The sequence below is a fragment of the Molossus molossus genome, unplaced genomic scaffold (assembly GCF_014108415.1).
Source record: "Molossus molossus isolate mMolMol1 unplaced genomic scaffold, mMolMol1.p scaffold_m16_p_6, whole genome shotgun sequence".
Taxonomy (NCBI): domain Eukaryota; kingdom Metazoa; phylum Chordata; class Mammalia; order Chiroptera; family Molossidae; genus Molossus; species Molossus molossus.
Genome location: NW_023425399.1, coordinates 25,462,474 through 25,486,716, shown reverse-complemented (window position 1 = coordinate 25,486,716; position 24,243 = coordinate 25,462,474). Strand labels below are relative to the sequence as shown.

Genomic DNA, 24,243 nt, shown 5'->3' with positions numbered 1-24,243 from the left:
CTCAGCGGTTAGAGCATCTGCCCGTAGACCAGAGAGTCTGGGTCAGTTCCTGCTAAGGGCACGTACCTTAGTTGCAGTATGTCCCCAGCCCTGGTTGGGGTCGTGTGGGTGGCAACCACTTGATGTGTCTCTCTCACATCGATGTTTCTCTCTCTCTCTTCCCCCCTCTCTCCCTCCGGCTCTATCTGAAGATAAGTGCAAAAATGTCCTCGGGTGAGGATTAAATAAATAAATAAATAAATAAAGCCCAGACGGAACCAGTTGGTTCCAAATGTCCCTGTCCCAGCATAGTGCCAACATCACACCCTCCCTCCCGCCACAGCTAACCCTCCCCCACCCCAGGTTCCTGCTGAGGGGTCTGGAAGGGGTGGCTACAAGTGGCCTTTTGTTCCTCCTTTCTCAGAATTGGGTCCCAGGTGCAGATCCTTGTGTGTGTGTGTGTGGGGGGGGGGTCCCTGTGCACATGTGCATGTGTGTAGGGGTGCCCTGGGCACAGCCCTCTCATGCATGCTCGGATCCAGCTCGGCCCCTGCAGTCCATGCAGCAGTCTGTTTCTTCAGGGGCTGCCAACAGGATGCTCTAAGCCTGGCCACTCTCCTCCGTGGGGCGGGGGCTCAGAGAACCTCTCCCCTGCAATTCTGCATGGGGGAAGTTCAGGCTGTTCCCCTGCCCCCCCCCCTTTCAGTTCCTTCTTCTCCTGCTCATAGCAGCCTGTCCACTGCCTGCCTCAGGAGACACTCGGAGAAGCCGCCCTCCTCTTCCTGCAGCCCCTCCCCCTCTCTAGGAGTTATCTTCTCGGGGTGCCTCGCTTGGCTGAGTGTACGGCAGTCTTCATTGGCAATCATTTTCCACGGGAAAACAAGTTATAGACCAACAGTATTTACGTCAGGGCTAGCAATTGGAAAGCCTAATAGAGTAGAAGGGTATGGGGGTTCGGGAGCAACCAAGGGGTGAAGCCAGGGACATGATTGTTGTGCTCACCGTCCGCCTCTCCGCAGCTTAGAGCCGAGTGGACAATTCTGGGCGATGGGACAGGTCCTGGTGACAACGTGGCAGCACGGGGAGGTGATGCGGCAGGGTTTGGCCCCTCAGTCTGTGCAGTATATTTGTTTTATTTGGTTGTAAGTGTCCGGGCTCCCTTCACCGGTCCTTCCCAGGCCACATCCCGTCCATCCTGCAGTCGCAAGAGCCATCGGGGCCAGGCCAGAGCAGGCCCTCGCGCAGGCCCAGCGGGAGGAGGCTCCCCCTCTGCAGCGCAAGCTTGAGGGAGCCGCCTTCCTGCTCCAGCTGGCGGCCGAGGCAGTCAGCACCAGGCTAAGGCAGCAGGTGCCTCCCCGCCGGAGACCTCAGACCTGAGGGTTTGGGGTTTGGAAGGAGCCTGGGCCACAGCAACCACTTCTCTCACTGCTCCAGGCCGGGGCGGGGTGTCTGGGAGCCACGGGCCCGCCCAGGCTGTCTGGAGACCAGGCAGCGGCTCCTGGGCTACTGTGGGCCACATCTGGGGCTTGGGGCCCGCACGGACCAGGGACGCCGTGAGCCTCCCGCCATGACCGCCACACTCGGGCAGGCCCTGGGCCTCCTGCCCGCCCTTCTGTTGGGACTCACAGGTGAGTTCGGAGTGCCGCCTGCAGGAATCCCCAGATCAGGCAGGGAGACCCTGGGGGCTCCACATCCAGCCACTTCGTGTAGGAGGGGTGAGGAGGGGGCTGAGACCCAGGGGACCAAGCTGAGCTTCGTTCCTGCCCCCAGGGTGCTGGTTTGCATCTTTCCCTCATGTGGACCTCGTGGGAAACAGCTGGCGGGCGCTCTGGGGGTCAAGAAGGGAAAGATGTGACACAGGGCGAGGAGCTGGGAGGAAAGTCAGGGGGTGAAAGAGGAGCCCACCTCTCACCCAGCTTCTTTGATGTCGGCTCTGGTCTAGGTGGCCACCAGGTCTAGGTCAGAGACGGTGTGAGGGTGGGAAAGCAGAGGGAGAGGGGAACCCCGAAGTGATGAAGCCTCTGGCATTGTGGGAAGAGAGCTGGACCCACATTCAGACAGACCTGCTTAACATCCCTCCGTAGCCACTCACAGGCTGTGTGATCTTGAGCAAGTCACTAGACCTCTCTGAGCCTGTTTCCTCTACTGGAAAGTGGGACAACAGTCCAGCATTCCTCAGTTGGGATATGGATGAAGGTGAGCACACACACCTGAAAGTTTCATAAACCACAGGGCGCTGTGTGCGGACGGGGTGATACTCATCATTAGGGTCTACTCAGAAGAGCACGATGCAGAAGGTACCACAGCTCATTGCTAAGAGGACATGCTCCTAAGGCCCGCGGAGCTGCCTTCCATCACCCTGTGTTGTCATTGCTGGTTTACTGGTCCCTTTCCACACACACCTGACCCGATGGGGGCAAGGGTCCTGTCCGACCCATCTCTGTGTCTCCAGCACCCAGCTCACATACGGACTCAGAGCAGAGGCTCAGGGGATGCAACAAAGACTTGGAGAGGTCTTGGCTCTCAGATCTCTGCAGACTGTCCTGGGGAGTGGGGCTGTCTAGTCCTGCAGTTGTCCTCAGACGACTCTAGGAGACAGACCCTAGGTTAGAAGTAGAAGTACTTTGTCTTAGTCCTGGCCTTGTGAGGATGGACGAAGCTGCCTCAGGTGGAGAGAGCTCCCTGTCACTGGAGGCAAGCAGGCAGAGGATGGATGCCCTTTGAGGCGGGTCCACTGTTTGCCTCAGGAGATTCCTGGAGGAGAAGGGCCAGGCATCCTTGCCCGCGGTCATTCCTCACTTCACACTCATGTCCAAAATGGAAATCTGATTCTTCACCATGCCTCTCCTAGTCTGACCTGGTCCAGTTTCTCCCTCTCAAAACCTAGAACCGCCATCCACCCAGATGCTCAAGAGAAACCTGGGAATCATTTATCCACAGTTCATTGTGTCTCTCATTTCCCAACCAGTCCATCACCAAGTCCTGTAGGCTCTATCTTCCAAATATGTCTCGGTTCCCTCCATTTCTCGGAATCCCAGCCTGGGCACTGTGACCTCACCTGATGTCTGCAGCAGCCTCCTCGCTGCCTCCCTGCTCCCAAATGCCACCTCCTGTCCGCTCTCCACACAGCCCCTGTTCTCATCAGTGAGACCACCTGTCAGTGAGCTCCTCTGCTTCAAATCTCCCATGGTGTCCCATCAGAGCAGGATCAAGAGTCACCATCACCCACAAGGGTCTTCTCCATTGGCACCTCTAGACCTCTTCAATTTTAAGCCCACCAAGCTCCTCCTGCTCGAGGTATTCTCACCTGCTCTTCCCACTTTCTAGAATGTTATTTCCCTGCCCTTTCGCATGGTTGGCTCCTATCCATTCCTCAGTTTCAGCTCAAAATGTCACCTTCACCCTTCAAGAATAAGTCCTCCCAGCATTTTTGATCTCTGTACTCTTTGGGTTCCCCTCAAGTCTCCGAGCCCCAGTTTCAATGATATATGTGCTTGTTTACTTGTTATCATCTGCTCTGTAAGCCCTGAGGCTAGAACTACACACAGTACACAGTAGGCCCACGAGGCCTCACAGGACAGGCGCCTCGGACGGGCTGGAGTGCGGGACGTGTCGCTCTCGGTGTGCAGACAAATGCTCCTTTTCACAGCGGGGCAGCCCTTCATCACGCTGGTGGGCCCGGCTCAGAGGACAGCCCCTGGGAACTCGGTGCCTTTCAACTGCACCGCTGGCGCCTTCAGGTCCCAGGACATCAATGTCACTTGGATGAAGGACGGAGATGAGCGTCCAGCCTCAGTTCAGCGCCTCGTGACTGATGACAAAGGCAATTACTCTGTCACCAGTAAGGTGTGGGTGACACTGGTGCGCCAAGATGTCTCATCAGAGATCACCTGTAAAGTCACCCACAGGGACCTGGCAGAGCCCCTGCACAAGACCATGAACCTCTCCCAAGTGCTACGAGGTGAGTGGGCATTAGGGTTGGGGACATCGTTTTTCCTGGCAGCATTGGCTTCCAAGTCTTCCACCTAAAGCCCCATTCACGAGTGGGAAGCTGAAGTTCCTCATTGGCACGGCTGAGCATGCAGTATAGCCCTTAAAGGCACAGGTTCCAGAGGCTGACCATCCAGGTTTAATCCTCTGCACTACTTCATGGCTTGTGCCTCTGCTTCCTCTTACAATGGAAGTAAAGTGAAAACCTACCTCCTAGGTTTCAGGTGAGGGTCAAATGGCTTATTCCTTATAAAGCACCTAGAATAGTACCTGGCACACAGTAAGTTGTTTATGGATGTTCATTATTATTATCTGGCCCAACTTTCCATTACAAACATATTTGTTCCATTAATATAATTGTTATTATTAATTTTAGATATTTATTATTCATTCAACAAATGAATATCGAGGACGGGCCAGGCACTGTCCTAGGTGCTGAGGCTACAACATGGATAAAATTAAGTCCATATCCTCCTGGGCATTATATCTTAGTAATTCTTAAAATTGTATTTCATGATATGAAATACTTCATGCATACAGAAAATAATATCCCAGACACCCATGTACCCCTACCCATATTTAATGACTATTAATATTTAGCTCCATTTGCCTTACATTGAGCATACAGGAAAAGAGATATTTCTTTTAAAAAAGTAACTAATGAAAGAGATCTTGTGGCTGGTTCCTAGGAGAGAGAAACACATGGGGCAGGCACGCAGGTGTCATTTTAACAGATGCTCTCTTTCCGCCCCTCCGCTCCTCGGTCTAGTTGTCCCCACTGTGAAGATCAGCAACCAGCGCTCGGAGGCATCTGTCTCCCATCAGAGAGTGAATCTCACTTGCCAAGCGAGCCACTTCTACCCCTCCCACCTGCATCTCACCTGGATGGAGAACAGGCACACGGTCCAGACCGTGCTGTCCCCCCAGGTCACGAGAAACTCAGACGGGACCTACTCCCTGGAGCACACGTGGCAGGCAGAGGCCACGCTGCAGGGGAGCGAGTTTGCCTGCTGGGTGGTCCAGGACGATCAGCCCCCAGTCCAGGCCAACATCACCCTGCGGGCTCGGCCACCCAGGACGGATAAAGGTGAGTGTAGCCTGCGGCCCAACCTCTCTGCGCAGCACGGCTGAGAGGGTCAGGTGTGAACACACGGGCCATCCGCCTGGGGTGCGGGCAGCGCTGTCAGGGACTCAGGGCGGCACCGAGAAGGAAGGAGGACACCCTGGGCTGGAGATGGAACTCTCAGGCATGCGCCGCTCCATTCCCTCCCTCCCTCCCTCTCCCACACCCTCACCAAGAAGGGATGGGACTTCCACTCTTCAGGTAGCAAGTTCTCTGCTTCCACACGTGACTGCAGGAAACAGCAGACATTTCTCTGCTGGGCGCCACAGACTGGTTCGGCTGGAAGTTTCTGGAAGTCAATTTTAATGCGAGGCAAGACAGTTCGCTTTCTCTTCTCCTGTCCTTGCTTCTTTTTGCCCCCTCTTCTTCCTCCTCCTCACCCCTCCTCCTCCTCTTCCAGCGCCTTCTCCCCGCGCCCCATCCGAACCCCCTTTCTCGTCTAGCTCACTCTTTATGTTCGCTGAGGACTTTCTCCACCAGGGGGCGGTGCCGGCTAGCGGACCAGACCCGGAGACCAGCGCGGCTTTCCTGGACAGCTTGCGGGAAAGATAGGTGGGCGGGGGTTGGGCAAAGAGGCGGGAGTGGAGAGAGGGAGTACTGTGATTGGCCAGGCTGGGCCGCGGGCTCAGCCGAGTGTGGACCGACAGCTCTCAGAGCCACAGGGAGAGCGGAAGGACAGCCCCCCCACCCCCCCGCCCCGGAAATCCGAGCGCCCGGCGGTGCGCGGTGTGACAGCCCGGCCGCTGCGGGGGCAGAGAGGCAGGTGCGGGTGGCCGCGCAGCGCCGTCTGGGCTGGGGCGCCGACCTGCGCTCCGTCTCCTCCTGACGGGATTCCCCTTATCTGCCTGCTGTAAGACTCCAGAGGGAACGAGCCCCCCACCCTTCCATTTCTACGTGCCCTGGTGTTTCCTGTCCAGCAGAAATACGAAAAACGTTTCCCAGAGGGAGATGCAGATTTGAGTGAAAAACTCCAGCCCGGTCCTTTCCGATCAGAAGCAAGTTACATTATTTCTTTATGGACTCACTCTGAGTTCGTTCCTGTCTTATTTTTCTCCTTCGCCTGCAAGCAGTGTATTTGGCCCACTGCTGCCAGTTAACCCCCTGAGAACATCACTTTGATTCCACCTCTGCCTTGTGCAGCTGCTCCAAGCGTCCTTTGGTCTGGAGAGGGGAAAGGCAATTTCCTTTCCTGGCGTTTGATGCTAGCATATCTTTGCAGCAAACCCCCCAGTCTGGCCCAGAAAACCCTTCTTCAGCAGCCCTCATGCATTCCCAGCTCTGTGCCCCTGTTCACATAGGGCTAACACCTGCAGAGCACTCACGCACCAGGTGTCCTCACTGTGCACCAGGTGTCCTCACATGCACCAGGTGTCCTCACATGTACCAGGTGTCCTCACTGTGTACAAGTGCCCTCACTGTGTACAAGTGTCCTCACACACACCAAGTGTCCTCACTGTGCACCAGGTGTCCTCACATGCACCGGGTGTCCTCACATGCACCAGGTGTCCTCACATGCACCAGGTGTCCTCATTGTGCACCAGGTGTCCTCACATGCACCAGGTGTCCTCATTGTGCACCAGGTGTCCTCATTGTGCACCAGGTGTCCTCACATGCACCAGGTGTCCTTATTGTGCACCAGGTGTCCTCACACACACCAGGTGTCCTCACATGCATCAGGTGTCCTCACATGCACCAGGTGTCCTCATGGTGCACCAGGTGTCCTCACATGCACCAGGTGTCCTCATGGTGCACCAGGTGTCCTTATTGTGCACCAGGTGTCCTCACTGTGTACAGGTGTCCTCACACACACCAGGTGTCCTCACATGCACCAGGTGTCCTTAGTGTGCACCAGGTGTCCTCACATGCCTCATGTGACGAACGGCAGCCAAGAAAGGCAGCAGACAGCTGTCTCAGGGATCTCAGAGCTGAAATCAGAAGGCAGGGCTGTCTCTTCACAAATTCAATGTGCTTTTCTGTATTTGTCTCTTCCATCCTGCTTGAGAACACAAATCCTGGTTGTCTCAAGTCTCTTCTCAAATCGACCTTAAATACCCTATTTTTAGTATTTATTTCTTCCACATCAGTCCATATCATTCCAGTCTCACAATTTCTTCTTAAACTATGGGTCTCCTGCAAGCCCTGATGGAGGTGTATCTGTTTCCATCTCTCCTCCATGATGAAACTCAACCCTTGAAGCAAACGCTGGCTCCTGGGTTTGGAGGTGGCCGAGGTGGGAGTCCAATGGATCAGTGTCACACCGCAGGGCTGCCACTGGCCATCTGTGACCTCAGGCAACGCCCTGCCCTTCCTGAGCGCAGTCTCTCTATCTCTTCAATGACAACTGTGGTGCCTGCTGGAGGTCTGTTTCCTGACCCCGGCTTGACCACGGGTGCTCTGTGATGCCTGTTTTGTGATCTCCATGGTGCGCAGCCCAGAGCTGGGCTAACAGTGGGAAAATGTTGTATGAGGATAGACCACTTCTAGGGTGATCAATATGTGCCACAGATTCTACACTACTGAATTTACCCATTAACTCTGAAAGTTAAGAATCATCCCCATTTTGCAGACAAGGAAACTGAGGCTTAGGGAGTTGAGTTGCCCAGGCTCACCCAGTGGAGGACCTGGGAGTGCAAACTTGGGTTGAGCGTAACACCAAAGCCCGTGACCCTAACCTCTTCTCTGTGCCACCTGCTTTCACATCATGGCCTGGCCTTAAGCAGTGAGGCGCCCCTCCCTTCCCCGGGACTGAGGGCAGAGCCGAGCAGTGGTCATGGGCAAGGACCCTGCAGAACCTCAGCTCTGCCACTGACCAGCTGTGGGCCCTGGGCAAGTTACCTAGCCTGTCCTCCTGTGGTTTTGGGGAGAACTTGGTGAGTTAGGCAGAGCCCATCAGCGGGGTCGTGTGACATGCGTGTTACTATGAGACGTGAGTGGCAGTTGGCCTTCTTACACAATGCTTGGGTCCTTCTGTAATTTCGTCTGGTTCTAATATCAGCCTCAGAAACAAAGTCTTTTTGGAATGCACCCTTTAGATGCCATGGAGAAGGAGGAAATGAGGCTTCTTGATAGAGATGCTGAGGATTTGTTCTCATTGGGATTTGGGCACCTTTGTGCTCTCTCACAGAAGGGTGTTTTCTTGCAGACAAGAGGAGCGGCGGCTCCTCTTACATCTTGCAAGGCCCGCTTCAGCGATCTGAGCCGGGCACAAGCATCCGACTGACGTTCATGTCCTCCGGATTCCCCACACAGCAGGTCATGGTGACCTGGCTTAAAAACAGCCTCAAGCTGCCAAACCCCCAGACCAGCGCCCACCTGGGTGGAGACACTTACAATGTGACCAGCAGCGTGCTCGTCACCCTGCAGGCTGACGACATGCTCTCCCACGTGCTCTGCCTCGTCCACTACAAGTCGAAACTGATTTGGCAGCAAGCAATCACCCTGGACCAGTACCTCCGTGGTAAGGAGTTTGTCTTTGTTCAGTTGGCTGGCTGGGTTGTGGGTGTCTCTGAGCCCCAGTTTCCTCATCTGAAAAATGGCCCATCCCTCACTTGCTTATGGCAAAGATTCAATCCAACTTACCTGCCGCACACATGCTTTGCTCATATTAACTACGCAGAAGTGGCAATTGCTGTTGTTATTTCTTCTTATTATTACTCTTCACACCACCTCTCAGAACTCTGTTTTCTCATCTGTAAAATGGAGACAAAATACCTTCCAGGAATAAACAATAAATTTTATTTTATTATTATTTTATATGAAGAGGATGTAAAGGGCTTTGACACTTCTAAATTTAATGTCTTCTGATCATTACTCATACCTGTTTAAGGGTCCAATTTTTCATGATATTTTTGGTCGGTTTTCCTGGCCTGAACCAATTTTGACAGGTGTGTAAATTCAGTGAGGTCATATATATCATGCCTGCCTGCAAGGAGTCTTAGTGATCGCCCCGTTGTTAATGGCAACCCTACAGCCTAGAGAAGGCAAGTGAGTGGTCCAAGGTTGCACAGCAGGAAAATCAACCCCTTACATGTATATAGGACTTTAAAGTGTACAAAATATTTATTTTGTGTGCTATCATCACGGAAGTAAACACACCATTTTACAGACTGTTGATACTAACGTCTCGAATGAGCACAACACGTGGTCAGAAGGCACATTCATGCGGGTGGCATTGAATGTGCACGGCTGCCCGGCACTGTGTGTCCCAGCGAGGTTTACGGAAAGAGCCGAGGGTCAAAGCAGTGAGGGCGTTCTGAGTTTGTACAGCTGGCGAGTGGGGGGCGTTTCCTGTGGACTCTGGCTTTTGACTGCTGCTCACCAGCGGTGGGATCTCCTGCTGGAGACCTGAATTCTCTCAGCTTCAGTAGTATCGTCTGTAAAGTAGGGAAATGATCTTTCAGGGGGTCCTCCTTAGCTGAGTATTTGTCCTATAATTCCATGCATTTAGGACAGTTGTGTAGAGAAGCAAATATAAAAATGCAAGTATTCAAAAATGAATTAATTACTTACAAAACGAGCCCCCACTCAAGACCCCTCCTTGCTCAACACCGCGTGCATCTCAGGTTGGGTTTCCCATCACAGAAGTGTCTTTGCGGGGTCTTTATTTGAGTTCCCCTGAAAGCAGAGCCTGCAACCAGGACTTGGGTGCAGGTGGAATAAGGGATGGGGAGATCGAGATAGGGAAGGCCAGACACCCAAGAAAATGGGGAGATATTGAACTGGGTGTCCTTATGGATGCCTGAGGCTCAGTGCCACTGAGGACTCTCTAAGGAACTGTGTGTTCTCAGGGTGGTCTCACAGAGGAGGAGAGGCCGGGATGGGCCTGGACGAGCCGGGGGTCATTTCGTGGTCAAGGAGGAGTCTCGAGGCAGGGAATCAGGGAGGTGTTTCAGGAAGTGGCACCAGCCAGCACCACTGCCAAGCCCTGAGGAGGTCGGTCGGTCGGCTGGCAGGGCCCTGTGGAGCCGGAAACCCTCTGCTCTAGGAGGCGGGTCTTGCCTTGATTGAAGTTGGCAAACGTCAGACCACACTGTGCACACAGAATCCACGTCCACTGAAAGTGAAATCAGATCTGGCCAACGTTATTTCAGAAAGTCGGTGCAGATGTTGTCAGGGAACTTCTGGGATCACAGGCAGAGCCTCTGAGTGGCTACAGACGGGGACATCTGATGACTCTGCGGGCATTCAACTGAACATATTCATTTAGAAGAGGCCACCGTGAAAACTGACAGAACACTCAAATAATTTTTCAACTTTTCCCGTCAATGATTGTGCCTGAGTGAGAGATTTAAAATGAAGGGCTGTTGGTGTTGTGGTACGTGATTCTGGGAAAAATCACGCCAAATTCCTTACACTCCCAGTACTTGTTCCTTCTAACAGTTGGTGCAGAATTTTTATTATATTCTATACCTAATTTAAAACATAGATTAATAAAATTATTTTTACGATTGAAGTATTTTTCAAGATAAAGTTTCAATCAATTCCGTTTTGACAGTTTCTATGACATTGGGCCCTGCTTTCGCATAGGTTTCTTCTAAGTGGCTTTTTGTTTTGTTCTGTTTCTGATAACAGTAGCTTTCTGTGCTTCGTGAGGATTGAATGAGACAGCACATGCACACTCCTCAAACACGTCCATTCAGTGCTGTGCCCAGGTCTCTATTCTTCACACACTGCCATGGACACCGGACAGCCAGTGGAACGCGCTGGTGGCTGCCATGGGCCGTCTGAGCATCTCCATCCTTGTATTGGTCCTTGCTTGGTGGTACCTTACCCTGGACTGTTCTCCATAGGTACCACCCCGGCCACCAGGCCTTCACCATCCTGGGTTTCTCCATCTCAGGGTCCTCTCTCGTGTGCTGAAGGGGAAAGACTGAGTATAGATTGTGGCCTTCTGGGGACGATGCTTGCTGTGGCTGTCCTACCCATTAGCATCATTATTGATAGAATTCAATGGGTCTGGGTGGGTTGAGTATGGAGAAGGGGTATTTTGGGGCCAGAGGCCCTCAGTTCCTTAAAATTGTACAACACAAGGAGTTACTCTCTCTACTCTAGGCCAAGAGCTAAAGTCTGTCTTCATTAGCCCGGTGAGAGCTGATCTCACTTTAGACAATTTCATAATTTAAGAGTCCTGAATACAGAGGGGAAGTGACTGTGCAAGGCCTGGCAGTGTGCTGTGGTGTCTGCGGGGACCGGAATCTGCACCTCCCATCCCTTGGAGTAGGGTTAGAACTACACCATGCCGTGTGCTCAGATGAAGTATACTGAGATATTTCATGGTTTATAGTATTTAAGAATCCTCCAAATTTTTCTCATTCTACTGCACAGCTGAAAGTCTGGTTGAAAAAAAGGTCTAGAAGTTGTTAGATCAAATTTTCAGAAGCCAGGAATCTTAAATTCTATAGTCTTGAAGTTTGGGTGTCGGAATAACATGTGGTAAAATATACTCTCTCTGCCATAATCCCAGCCACTTGTGATCTCATGCAAATTGTGACGGGCATGTTACTTAGCCTCTCCAAATCCATGCTTCCTCCTATGTAAAACCTTAGTATCTTTGAGTCATAAAGCTTTAGAGTGTATGAATCTTCAAATCTTAGCATTACCAAGTCACAGATTAGTCAGCTGGTTCATAGATTCTTAAATGGAATTCAGATTTCATCGTTTCATCTTTAATGCCTAAAATGGAAAAGAGAGGAAAGGTTAGGATGGCTTTCATCTTTCCCATTCATTCTTCCATCCATGCATTCCACCCACACATGCATGCATGCATCCATCCATCCAAATCTGCATTCACACTCTCATTAATCACGCATTTACTTATGCATGCGTCTGTTAACCTATATCCAACTCCTCCTCTGTGACAGGCCCTGGGAAGAACACCCATCTTCAAGGAGCTCTCAGGCTCCCACAGTAGATTTCCTAGAGTAATTGTCTGCTTTCTCTGGGTTGTATCAGTTTCTCCTGCAGTGACAGTATCCCAGGCTTCACACTTCTCAGACTTGGTGGCCATTACTTGCCACGTGCAGAGATTCTATCCACAAAGTGTAAACCTCACCTGGCTGGAGAACTGCAACAGGTTCAAGGGAGCTGAGCATTCCTCGCTCAAACAGAACAGCGACGGGACCTACTTCCTGGAAAGCTTGCAGTGGGTGAACGTGTCAATGCAAGGATCTGAGCGGGTGCTCACCTGTATGGTACAGCATGACACACAGCCTCCCATCCGGGCCAGCCACATACTGTTCCCAGCAGCCCACACCACGTACAAGCCCACTGAAAGCCCAGGTAAGCACACCGCTTCTCCTGTGAGCAGCTAGGTCACCTCTCTCTCCTGAGGGTTAGGATTCCAAAGGCATTGGCAGGGGAACTAATTGAAGTCTTGCCCAACTTAAAAGTCTGTGACTCCCTGAATAACCAGAATGGTTTCTGGCCTGCGTCTTCTTTGAGATGTGACCACCCTGAAAGGTTCTTCCATTTCTGAGGAAAGAACAATCTCCCAGCTCAGACTCCTTGAAAATTCCCGAGAGAGTTCAGCTCAGGATGCTCACCTACTAGTTACTCTGAAATGGTCTTTAACAATGATCTCTTGTTAAAATTGTGTCTTTGGTTTATATGAAGAGACGTGCCCATCAACCTTACCCTGTGAACCTCATGATGTCTACTCTAATGACAAAGCAGCCTTTTCACTTAATTCTTGTCCAGGTACCTAAGCTCTCCCTGCTCCAGCTTACTCATCTGTACATGAGTGTAATGTAGTGTCGATGGGTCAAAGGGAGGTTCCTAACTAATAGAGTTCTTGTGAGGATTAAATTAATTAATATATGTAAATGCTACATATATGTCTACAATAAATATTATTTGAATTCTAACAAAGTCATTGTAAAATTTAGTTTACAGTGATTATAGCTTTGTAAACTCAGGGAACTGAGTCAATTTTCCTCTCAGAGCCTCAGTTTATTCATCAATAAAGGCTGCTAATGATACCAACCTCCTAAGATTGCATAAAAGTTTAATTTAAATTACCGCATGGCCTTGAGGACACCGAGCTTTATACCTCTAGAGGTTGGTACCTCTAGACACTGACACATTAGCTGGTGTGTGACAGGTGTTCCAAATCAATGTTTGTTGAGTGAAATTTAAGGTGAGGCTAAAAGGTCAAGATTATCACTTATTTCCTGGAGGAAGCTGAGTGTAGAGAAAAGAACGTGGGCTTGGAATTGATAGAATTGGGTGCAGTTAGTGGTTCTGAAACTTCCTGGCAACATGACATCAGAGGTATTTAAACTCACAGAGCCCCAGAGATGTCTCCTTCTGCCCATTGTTATTTAGGTCCAGGGATGTCTGCCATCATTTTTGTGGCTCTCCTCCTGGGCCTCAAGGTGCTGCTGCTGACGGGTTTCACAGTCACCCACATCTGCAGGTGGTGTGACCTGTAACAGGTGAGTTGGGGGCGGGCCTTCGTCCTTAGGGAGGGAGTTTGGGGCCATTGTCAGGAGCTGGCAAGAGGAGTCCAGGGCATGCCCACAAAGTCACATGGTCCCCACAAGGGTGACGTAGCTTCAAGAAAAGTTTGTGAGCAGTGATTTCCTCCAAATGTCTCCTGGAATTCTAAGAGTTTTAATTCTCATACATTTGGTAGTGACCTGGAGTTTGAAGGTTTTCAAATTAAGTTCCTTGGGACCCCAGAGGCGAGAGATTCAAGGTGTAGAGGTGGGATGAAGGGCAAAGCTTTGAGATCCAAATTCCAAAGAGTCCCCCAATAAATTACTATATATTAATCCTCATCTGAGAATGATTTTCCATTTTATTTTCAGACAGAGTGGAAGGGAGGGAGGATGATAGAGAAAGAGAGAGAGAGAGAGAGAGAGAGAGAGAGAGAGAGAGAGAGAGAGAGAAGAAGAAGAAGAAGAGAGAGAAACATTGATGTGAGAGAGACATGTTGATTGGTTGCCTCTCGCATGACCCCGACCAGGGCCGGGGACTGAACCACAACTGAGGCACGACGTGCCCTTGACCAGAATTGAACCCACGACTCTTTGGTCTGCGGGCCAACGCTCCAACCACTGAGCCAAACCGGCCAGGGCAAGAAGGTATTGGCAATATCAACTAATAAAACCTATGTGAGGGATGCCGATGCTGCCTAGCGTCTGCGATGAATGTGGGTCCAGAAGGGAGTTCAGATCTCAGAAAGAAGTGTTGGGGTGTAGTTTTTAGGGGCTTCATTTCTGATGTGCACCATGAACCCAGGCCAAATAGAATGCCTGTCACTTAGCAGATGCTCAATAAATATTTGTGAAGCGAATGATTTTCCCTACAGCTTCTGTCTGCCCTCGGACACATTGCCTCCTGCCTTCTCCAAAGCGTTCCACTGGAGAGAAGCAGCAGCAAGGACCTGCAGGTTACCCGAGACCCCTCACCCTCACCCTGCCAGCCCCACCTGCACCAGGACCATGCTCCCTCCACACCCCCTGCGATGTTCCTTCTCTCTGATAATAAAGCGGAGTCAAGGATGGACTTTGGTCATGGAGACTCCAGATGTCTGGACCTTGATGCGTTGAGCTTTAAACTGGTCCTGCTCCTCCCCAAACAGAACCAAGCAGATGAAGAGAACAGGTTTCCATCCTTCCCTGGTCATAAGCAACTTTTAATATTCAGAGTAAATTTAAATTTTATCCAGAGCTTTTGCAAGTATAACTATATTTTAATAAACAGATATTTGAAATCATGACGTTGACTAAACATTTTACTATTCTGAAATATATAAAGAATATTTAAGGTATCCATGGACCTGTCGTCTGTCTTTGTAAAATATTCACATTGTTGCCATTATGTTCTCTGTTCCTTTTGAAAACAGTACTAAATTGCATGTTTATCATTTTCTGGCATAATTTTATACTTTTTTACAAGATATATGTAAACCCTTAAGCAATATTTAACATTACTTTGCATGTTTTAAATTCTATATAAATGCTATTATACTGTATACAACATTCTAGAACTTAATTTTTTAGGCTTAACACTTTTGTGTGTTTTAATACTGTTGATATATGTAGCTCTATTTTTTAATTTTCTACTGCTTTACAGTTTTTTATTGTAAGATATGCTATAATTTATCTATTCTTCTCTAGATGGAATCGAAGCTTTCTCTAATGTTTTGCTGGTGCAACTTTGCAATAAACATTATATTTTTGTCTCCTTGGCATGTGTGGAGAGCCCCTCCTGTCCTTGAGTGCACCCCAAGTCCCAGTGTTGGTATCATTTGGGAGCTTTTGTTTTACAAAGAAAAGTTTTGCGTTTTTTTTTTTTTTAATCAAATTTTACTCTTTCCATTTATGCCTTTGACCTAGCCATGTTTTTCTGGTGTGTGTGTCTATGGGTATTATTGGTGGTAGGGATCTTTTTCTTTTTCCATTATAGTTGATGTTAAATGTTATTTTATATTTGTTTCAGGTGTACATCATAGCGGTTAGACATTTATATAATTTAGAAAGTGATCCCCCCATAATTCTAGTACATACCTGACATCATTCATGGTTATTACAATATTATTGACTATATTATATTCCCTGAGCTGTACTTGACATCCCTGTGATCATTTTGTAACTGCCAATGTGTGCTTCTTACTCCCTTCACCTTTTTCGCCCAGTCCCCTGACTCCTCTCCTATTTGGCAACCATCAGTTCGTTCTTGTTTTTCCACAAGGATAACTTACCCAGCGCTCAATGTCCCACACGGCCACCTTTGCCATATGTCAAGTGTCCATAAATATGTGGTTTTCTTGATGAGCTCTCTGTTCCATTGAGCTACTTGCTCTCTCTCTCTGTCAGAATGAGCCTGTCTTAGTTAGGGCAGCTTTACAATAAGTTGGAGCCTCTTTGGGGAAAACCTTTCTACCTTTTCTTGTTGGGCTAGTCCTCACCCAAATGCATTTTAGAACGACTTTGTCAGGTTTCATGAAAAATCGTTTTAGAATTATTATCTAACTGCACTGAATATATACAGTATTAATTCAAGCAAATTGACATTTTCAATATTGAGTTTTCTCCATTCATGGTATACTATACCTCTATTTATTTAGTTTTTTTAAAGACTCATTTTTTTTCATAATTCACAGATTCTGTATTTGTAAATTTGCCTTCTTGGTAAAATTTACTTGTAAACTCCAAATCAATTCTGAAGGGACTTTCACAGTCATTCACAGACATCACAGGGTGGTGAAAATTTGAGTCTCCAGAAGCCAGAAGTGCACATTCCCAGCTGAAGTCAAACCAGGTGACACCGCTTCTAGTTTCAACTCTCCTGCTAGGAACAAGTGTCCTTTTCACAGTCTATTTAGTGCCACATTCCCCCATTTTGTGCTTTTTCTGTTGAAATGGCCCCCAGAGTGCTGAAGTGCTGTGTTGCATTGTGCAAGCGGGCTGTGATGTGCTTCATGGGGAATACATGTATCTTCAATAATCTTCATCCAGCATGAATTTCAGTGCCATTGACCACTGTGTGTTCTTCTGCATGTGCTTATGAACATTGGGGTCTTTCTGAGGTGGAGTCAGTCTGGCTGTGGCTGCTTCTTTAATTCTGTAATTGTAGGACTTCCATTCAGCTCTATTTCAGGCAGTTCTGAATGATGGTTGTTCTGTAGTTTAGTTGTAATTTTGATGTGTCTTTTTTTTTTTTTCCTTTCCTCCTTAATACCATTTTTGTTATTAATTAATTTTTGTTACAGATGTTTCTCCTTTTCCCCCCACTGATTCCCCCTCCCCTCCCCCTGCCCTATCCCTAGTTTGTTGTCCATCTCCACTGTTCATGCACACATGCATATAAGTTCATGGTTTATCTCTCCCCCACTAGCCCCTCTTTAGGGGATTGTCAGTCTGTACCCCACTTCTGCATCTCTGGGACTACCCCATTCCTCAGACTGTTATGTTCATTATATTCCAAAAATAAGTGAGATCATATGAAACATGTCTTCCTCTGTTTGGCTTGTTTCACTCAGGATGATACTTTCCAGGTCCCTCCATGTAGTCTCAAAGGATAAAAGATCTTTCTTTCTTACAGCTGCATAGTACTCCATCATGTATATGTACCACTGCTTTTTTTTATCCATTCGTCTACTGATGGGCACTTGGGCTGTTTCCAGATCTTAGCTATTGTAAATAGTGCTGCTACAAACATGGGGGTACATATATTCTTTCTGATTGGTGTTTCAGGCTTCTTAGGGTATATTCCTGGAAGTGGGATCACTGGGTCAAATGGAAGTTCAATATTTAATTTTTTGAGGTAACACCATATTGTTTTCCATAGTGGCTGCACCAGTCTGCATTCCCACCAGCAGTGCACTAGAGTTTCCTTTTCTCCACACCCTCGCCAACACTTGTTGTTTGATGATTTGTTGATGGCAGCCATTCTGACAGGTGTGAGGTGATACCTCATTGTTGTTTTAATTTGCACCTCTCTGGTGATTAGTGATGATGAGCATTTCTTCATATGTTTCTTAGCCATTTGTATGTCCTGTTTGGAGAGGTGTCTATATAGTTCCTCTGCCCATTTTTTAATTGGATTCTTTGTCTTCCTTTTGTGGAGTTGTATGAGCACTCTATATGTATTGGAAATTAACCCCTTATCTGATATATCATTGGCAATTATGCTCTCCCATACAGTGGGTAGCCTTTCCGTTTTGATGATTGTATCTTCCGTGAAGCTTTTGAGTTTGATGTAGTCACATGTGTTCATTTTCTCCTTTGTTTCTATTGCCTTAGGTGATATGTCAGTAAAAATTCTGCTGCGTATGATGTCTGAAATTTTGTTGCCTATAGTCTCTTCTAGGACTTTTATGGATTTATGAGTTACTTTTAAGTCTTTTATCCATTTTGAGTTTATTCTCGTGTAGGGTGTAAGTTGATGGTCTAGTTTCATTTTTCTGCAAGTAGCTGTCCAATTTTCTCAGCACGATTTATTAAAGAGGCTGTCCTTACTCCACTGTATGCTCTTGCCACCTTTGTCAAATATTAATTGAGAATATTGCCTTGGGTCCATTTCTGGGTTCTCTGTTCTGTTCCACTGGTCTATATGCCTGTTCTTGTGCCAGTACCAGGCTGTTTTGATTAGAGTGGCTTTGTAGTATAACCTGAAATCTGGTATTGTGATCCCTCCAACTTTGTTCTTCCTTTTCAAGATTGCTGTGGCTATTTGAGGCCCTTTTTTGGTTCCATATGAACTTTTGAAACAATTGTTCTAATTCTGTGAAGTATGCCGTTGTTATTTTGATGGGGATTGCGTTGAATCTATAGATTGCTTTGGGTAATATAAACATTTTAATGATGTTAATTCTCCCAATCCATGAACAGGATATGTGCTTCCACTTTTTTATATCTTCCTCTATTTCTTTTTTCAATGACCTGTAGTTTTCTGCGAATAGGTCCTTTATTTCTTTGGTTAAGTTTATTCCTAGGTATCTTAATTTTATTGCCGCAATGGTAAATGGGATTGTTTTCTTAGTTTCTTTTTCTGTGAGTTCGTCATTGGTGTATAAGAATGCCATCGATTTCTTGACGTTAATTTTGTATCCTGCTACTTTGCCAAATTCATTTATTAAGTCTAGTAAACTTTTGATGGAGTCTTTGGGGTTTTCTACGTATGGTATAATGTCATCTGCAAATAATGACAATTTCACTTCCTCTTTTCCAATTTGAATCCCTTTTATTTTTTCTTCCTGTCTGATTGCTGTGGCTAAGACTTCCAGTACTATGTTAAATAAGAGTGGAGAAAGTGGGCATCCTTGCCTTGTTCCTGTTCTTAAGGGAAATGCTTTTAGTTTTTGCACATTGAGTATGATGTTGCCTGTAGGTCTTTCATATATGGCCTTTATTATGTCTAGATATGATCCCTCTATTCCCACACTGCTGAGCGTTTTTATCAGAAATGGATGCTCAATTTTGTCGAAGGCTTTTTCAGCATCTATTGATATGATCATGTGGTTTTTATTCTTCATTTTATTTATGTGGTGTATCACATTTTGGATTTGCGAATATTGTACCAGACTTGCATCCCTGAGATGAATCCCACTTGGTCATGGTGGATAATTTTTTTGGTGTATTGCTGGATCTGATTTGCTAGTATTTTGTTTAGGATTTTGGCATCTATGTTCATCATGGATATTGGCCTATAGTTTTCTTTCTTTGTAGTGTCTTTTTCTGGTTTTGGAATTAGAATTATGCTGGCTTCATAAAATGAGTTTGGAAGTCTTCCTTCTTCTTGAAATTTTTGAAATAGTTCGAGGAGAATGGGTATTAGTTTTTCTTTGAATGTTCGGTAAAACTCCCCCGTGAAGCCATCCGGGCCTGGGCTTTTGTTTGCTGGGAGAGTCTTGATTACATCTTCAATTTCTTCTGTAGTTATTGGTCTGTTCAAGTTTTCTATCTCTTCCTGATCCAGTTTTGGAAGACTACGTATTTCTAGAAATTTGTCCATTTCGCTTAGATTGTCGAATTTGTTGCCATATAATTGTTCATAGTACTTGTTAACGATCTTTTGTATTACTGTGGTGTCAGTTGTTATCTCTTCTCTTTCATTTCTGATTTTGTGTATTTGGGTTCTCTCTCTTTGTTTCTTGGTGAGTCTATCTAAGGGTCCATCAATCTTGTTTATCTTTTCGAAAAAACAGATCTTTGTTTTATTGATCCTTTGAATTGTTTTTTTGGTCTCTATGTCATTTATTTCTGCTCTGATCTTTACTACTTCCTTCTACTTGCTCTGGGCTTTTCTTTTTGTTTGCTCTCTATTTCTTTATGTTGTGAGGTTAGATAGTCTATTAGAGATTTTTCTTGTTTTTTGAGGTAGGCTTGTAGTGCTATGAACTTCCCTCTCAGAACTGCTTTTGCTGCATCCCATAGATTTTGTGTCTTCATTTTCATTGGTTTCCAGGAAGTTTTTGATTTCTTCCCTGATCTCGTCAGTGACCCATTCATTGTTTAATAACATGCTATTTAGCTTCCATGTGTTCAAATGTCTTTGTATGTTCTTCTTGCAATTGATTTCCAGTTTCATGCCATTGTGATCTGAGAAGATGCTTGATATGATTTCAATCTTCTTGAATTTGTAGAGACTTAGTCTGTGCCCTAACATGTGGTCTATCTTTGAGAATGTCCCATGTGCACTTGAGAAGAATGTGAATTCTGTAGTTTTGGGGTGTAGTTCTCTGTAGATATCTATCAAATCCATTTGGTCTAGTGCTTCATTTAGAGTCTCTGTTTCCTTGCTAATTTTTTGTCTAGAGGATCTATCCAGTGATGTCAGCAGGGTGTTGAAGTCCCCTGCTATGATTGTATTGCTATCAATTTCTCCTTTGAAGTCCTCCAGAAGTTTTAAAATATATTTTGGTCCTCCTATATTGGGTGCATATATGTTTATCAAGGTTATATCTTCCTGTTGGATAGATCCTTTCAATATTATGTAGTGGCCTGCTTTGTCTCTAGTTATGGCCTTCATTCTGAAATCTATTTTATCAGATATGAGTATTGCTACCCCATCCTTTTTTTCTTTTTCGTTTGCTTGGAAGATTTTTTTCATCCCTTCACTTCCAATCTATGTGAGCCTTTTGCTGTGAGGTGGGTCTCTTGTAAACAACATATAGATGAGTCATGCTTTCTTATCCAATCAGCTACTCTGTGTCTTTTTATGGGAGCATTCAGTCCATTTACATTTAAGGTGATTATTGATATGTACTTATTTATTGCCATTTTTGTTTATTGTGGTTCTATTTTTCTTCCCATTTCTCCTGCTAATTACAGCAGTCCTTTTAACATTTCTTGCAGTGCTGGTTTGGTGCGAATGTATTCCCTTAGCTTTTTTTGTCTGGTAAGCTCTTTATTTGACCTTCTATTTTGAATGATAGCCTTGCGGGTAGAGTAGTCTTGGATTCAGATTCTTGTTTTTCATGACCTTGATTACTTCATGCCATTCCCTTCTGGCCTGTAGTGTTTCTTGTGAGAAGTCAGCTGAGAGCCTTATGGGGTTTCCTTTGTATGTAACCTGTTGCTTATCTCTTGCTGCTTTTAGGATTCTATCTTTGTCTTTAATTTTTGGCAGTTTGATTACTACGTGTCTTGGTGTGGGCCTGTTTGGGTTCTTTTTACTTGGTGCTCTCTGTGCTTCTTGAACTTGAATGCCTTCTTCCTTCACCAAATTACGGAAGTTTTCTGTCACTATTTCTTTGAATATATTCTCTAACCCTTACTTATTTTCTTCTTTTTCAGGGACTTCTATGATGCGAATATTATTACGTTTCCCATTGTCCCACAGTTCTCTTAAGCTGTCTTTCTGTTTTTTAATCGTTTTTTCCTTTTTGTTTTCTGATTGGTTGATTTTTTCTACCCTGTCTTCTAATTCACTGATTTGGTCCTCAGCTTCCCCTACTCTGCTTTTTAGACATTCCAATGTGTTTTTCATTTCTGATATGTCATTCTTCATTTCTTCCTGTTGGTTTTTAATTCCCAACTGGTTGATTTTTAATATTTGTATGTCTTTCCTCATGGCGCTCATATCATTATATGTGCTGTTGAGCTTCCTCAACATCATGGCTCTAAATTCTAGTTCTGTTAAATTGCTTAACTGCACCTCATTTATCTCATCTTCCTTAGAGGTCTCTTGTTCTTTCATTTGGCTTTTGTTTCTGTGTTTCACCATTTTGGCTTTCACAGTGGGCTTTGGAGCCTGCCAAATTTTTCCTGTGGGTGTTGGTGTTCTGCTCTTTGTGGCTCCCTCTCCTGGGTTTGGATGAGCCAGGGAGGACCCACTTCAAACACCACCGTCAAGTCTTAGCCTTTCTGGTTAGTGTTGCTAGCCCAGGGAATGGTAGTTATCCTCTAGCTTTTTTTTTGCCTGGAGGCTATTAGTAGAGGTCACCTGAAGACCCTTGGTTTCTGAGTTGCCTGAAAAACTCCCTCAGGTGCTCAGTGTAAGAGGATTTCCCTAGGGTGGGGCAGCTGCTGGTTGTTAATGGGCCTCAATTAGCATTTCAATGGCCACCAGGTGGGGTTGAATCTCTGAGGGAGGGGCCTCCGCCTCGCCTCTCCCCAGGGCCCTGGGAAGGAGTAAAATTACCACAGTCCTGTGTGGCTGCACTCAGCGAAAGCTCTTAGCACCCTCCAAAACCCCAATGTCCCCACACAGTTCCAGTCCAGTCTGCCTTCCCTCTGTCGGAGCCCAAGGTGAGTGGCTGCTGCCAATTTAGCCTCTGTCTAGACTCTGCGTCATGGAGCCGCCTGAGACTTTTAACCCGAGGGCGCTGCTTCCAGCCAAGGGCGGCCGCGGCCACAGCCGAGGGCGTTGCACTCAGCAGAAACCTCAGGACTAAGCCGTGGTAGCGGGACACTGCCGAGGTGGCAGCAGCTTCCAGCAGAGTCCCCTGGTCCCCGCGAGTCTGTGCAGCACCAGCTGATGGCTTAGCAGGCAGCAGAGTTTGCAGGACTCAGGCGGGGTCACAGCCGAGGTGGCAGCAGCACCTTCCCGCCGAGTCCCCTGGTCCCTGCCCAGGCCACTGGGGACCATGGGCTCCCAGCCCCTCTCGCATCCTCGAAAGCCTACCAGGATTGAGTCGGTGTCCCTGGTTATGTGGTCCTCCAAGGTGTCTTTCGGTTGCCCCTTTCTGAAGATTTGCGTTTATTTTTGTTGTAAATCCAGTTTGGTCCTGGGAGATGGTCTGTGTAGCTCCATTCACTCTGCTGCCATTTTTTTCTATTTGATGTGTCTTTTTTAAGACTTTTAATTCACAGTTTCATGTGATCCCCACCCCATAATGTCCTTATGCATCTCTAATTAGAGCTATCTTTAACACTTCCTAGTTTATAGAATCTTTTATAACCATAATTACTGTTTTCAGTCATTTTTTTACTGCCCTTTAGGATGATTATTGATTTTTTTTTGTTAATACTCATCAGAGCATATTTTTTCTATTTTTTTTTTTTTTTTAGAGAGAGTGGAAGGGTGGGGGGAGAGAGAGAGAGAAACATTGATGTGAGAGAGACACATCGATCAGAGACACCTCCATCATGCACCTCAACTGGGGCCAGGGATCAAACCTGCAACTCAGGTACATGTCTTTGACCAGGAATCAAAGCTGAGACCGTTTGGTGCATGGGCCAACGCTCTAACTACCAAGCCACACTGGCCAGGGCAGGTGGTAATTGATTTTTATCATCAATCTTATAAGCAGATTATAAAACTCTTACTGCCGTTAATAATAGTACAGACATTCTTTTTCTGTGTAACTCTTACCACATTAATCTAGTTACCTAGAGTTCGTTTCTACCTGTGTCAAAGTCACATATGCACACAGTTAGAGAGTGAACTAGTTCCACAGGTCTACACATGAAAATGGAGTCTCCCTAACCTCACATGATTTTCCCCCTCTCAGTGGCAACCATTTTCATCTCTTTAACTAATTATATTAGCATTTGCTGCCATACCTAATATAGCATGCTTCTATTTCACTTCTGAATTTCTCACTCCTAGGTGCTATTTATGGGCTTCCCACCAGGACATTGGGGACATAGGCTCTCTTACCCCCGACCTCGTGCACACATGACCGCTCTCTATCCCCATCACCCTACTATCACTACGGTAGAATTCTGAATGACTGAATAGTCAGCGTCTGTGTTATAATGACCATGAGATGGGTGTTGACAGCTGAACCTTGTAACATTCCCAGCTTTGCTATGTTGATCCCTGTATGTTTCTGTACCCACCACCATGACCAGGATGCAGAACAATTCCATGACCACAGAGTCCCCCTGTGCTGGCCCTTTCTAGTGACCCCACCCACTGTACCAGACCTCTCAAATGCCCATGTGCTCTCCACTCTGCAGTTTCCAGAATGTGATATGAGCGGAATCATACAGCATGTGACCTTTGAGATGGAATTTGTTCACCCAACATAACGCCTTCGAGAAACTTACAAATGGTTGACGTGTAAATAATTCTTTGTTTTTATTGACGAGTGGTATTTCCTTGTGTGGATGCACCATTTGTTGAACTGTTCTTTTATAGTGGACATTTTCATTATTTCCAGTTTTGCTATCACAGAGAAAGCTGCTATGAACACCACGCACAAATTTCCTTGTGGACATAACATTGCGTGTCTCTGAGAAAAACGCCTGGGGGTG

At 46.7% G+C, this 24,243-nt stretch overlaps 1 gene segment (V, D, J or C); it reads left to right on the top strand.

Moving 5' to 3' along the window:
- The first annotated feature begins 1,026 nt into the window (after nt 1-1,026).
- Nucleotides 1,027-13,521, top strand: LOC118618486. The segment is given in 8 exon segments: nt 1,027-1,078; nt 1,181-1,313; nt 1,468-1,607; nt 3,629-3,940; nt 4,739-5,056; nt 8,235-8,549; nt 12,044-12,370; nt 13,415-13,521. Coding segments are annotated over 8 exon segments (1,704 nt in total).
- Nucleotides 13,522-24,243: the final 10,722 nt, after the last annotated feature.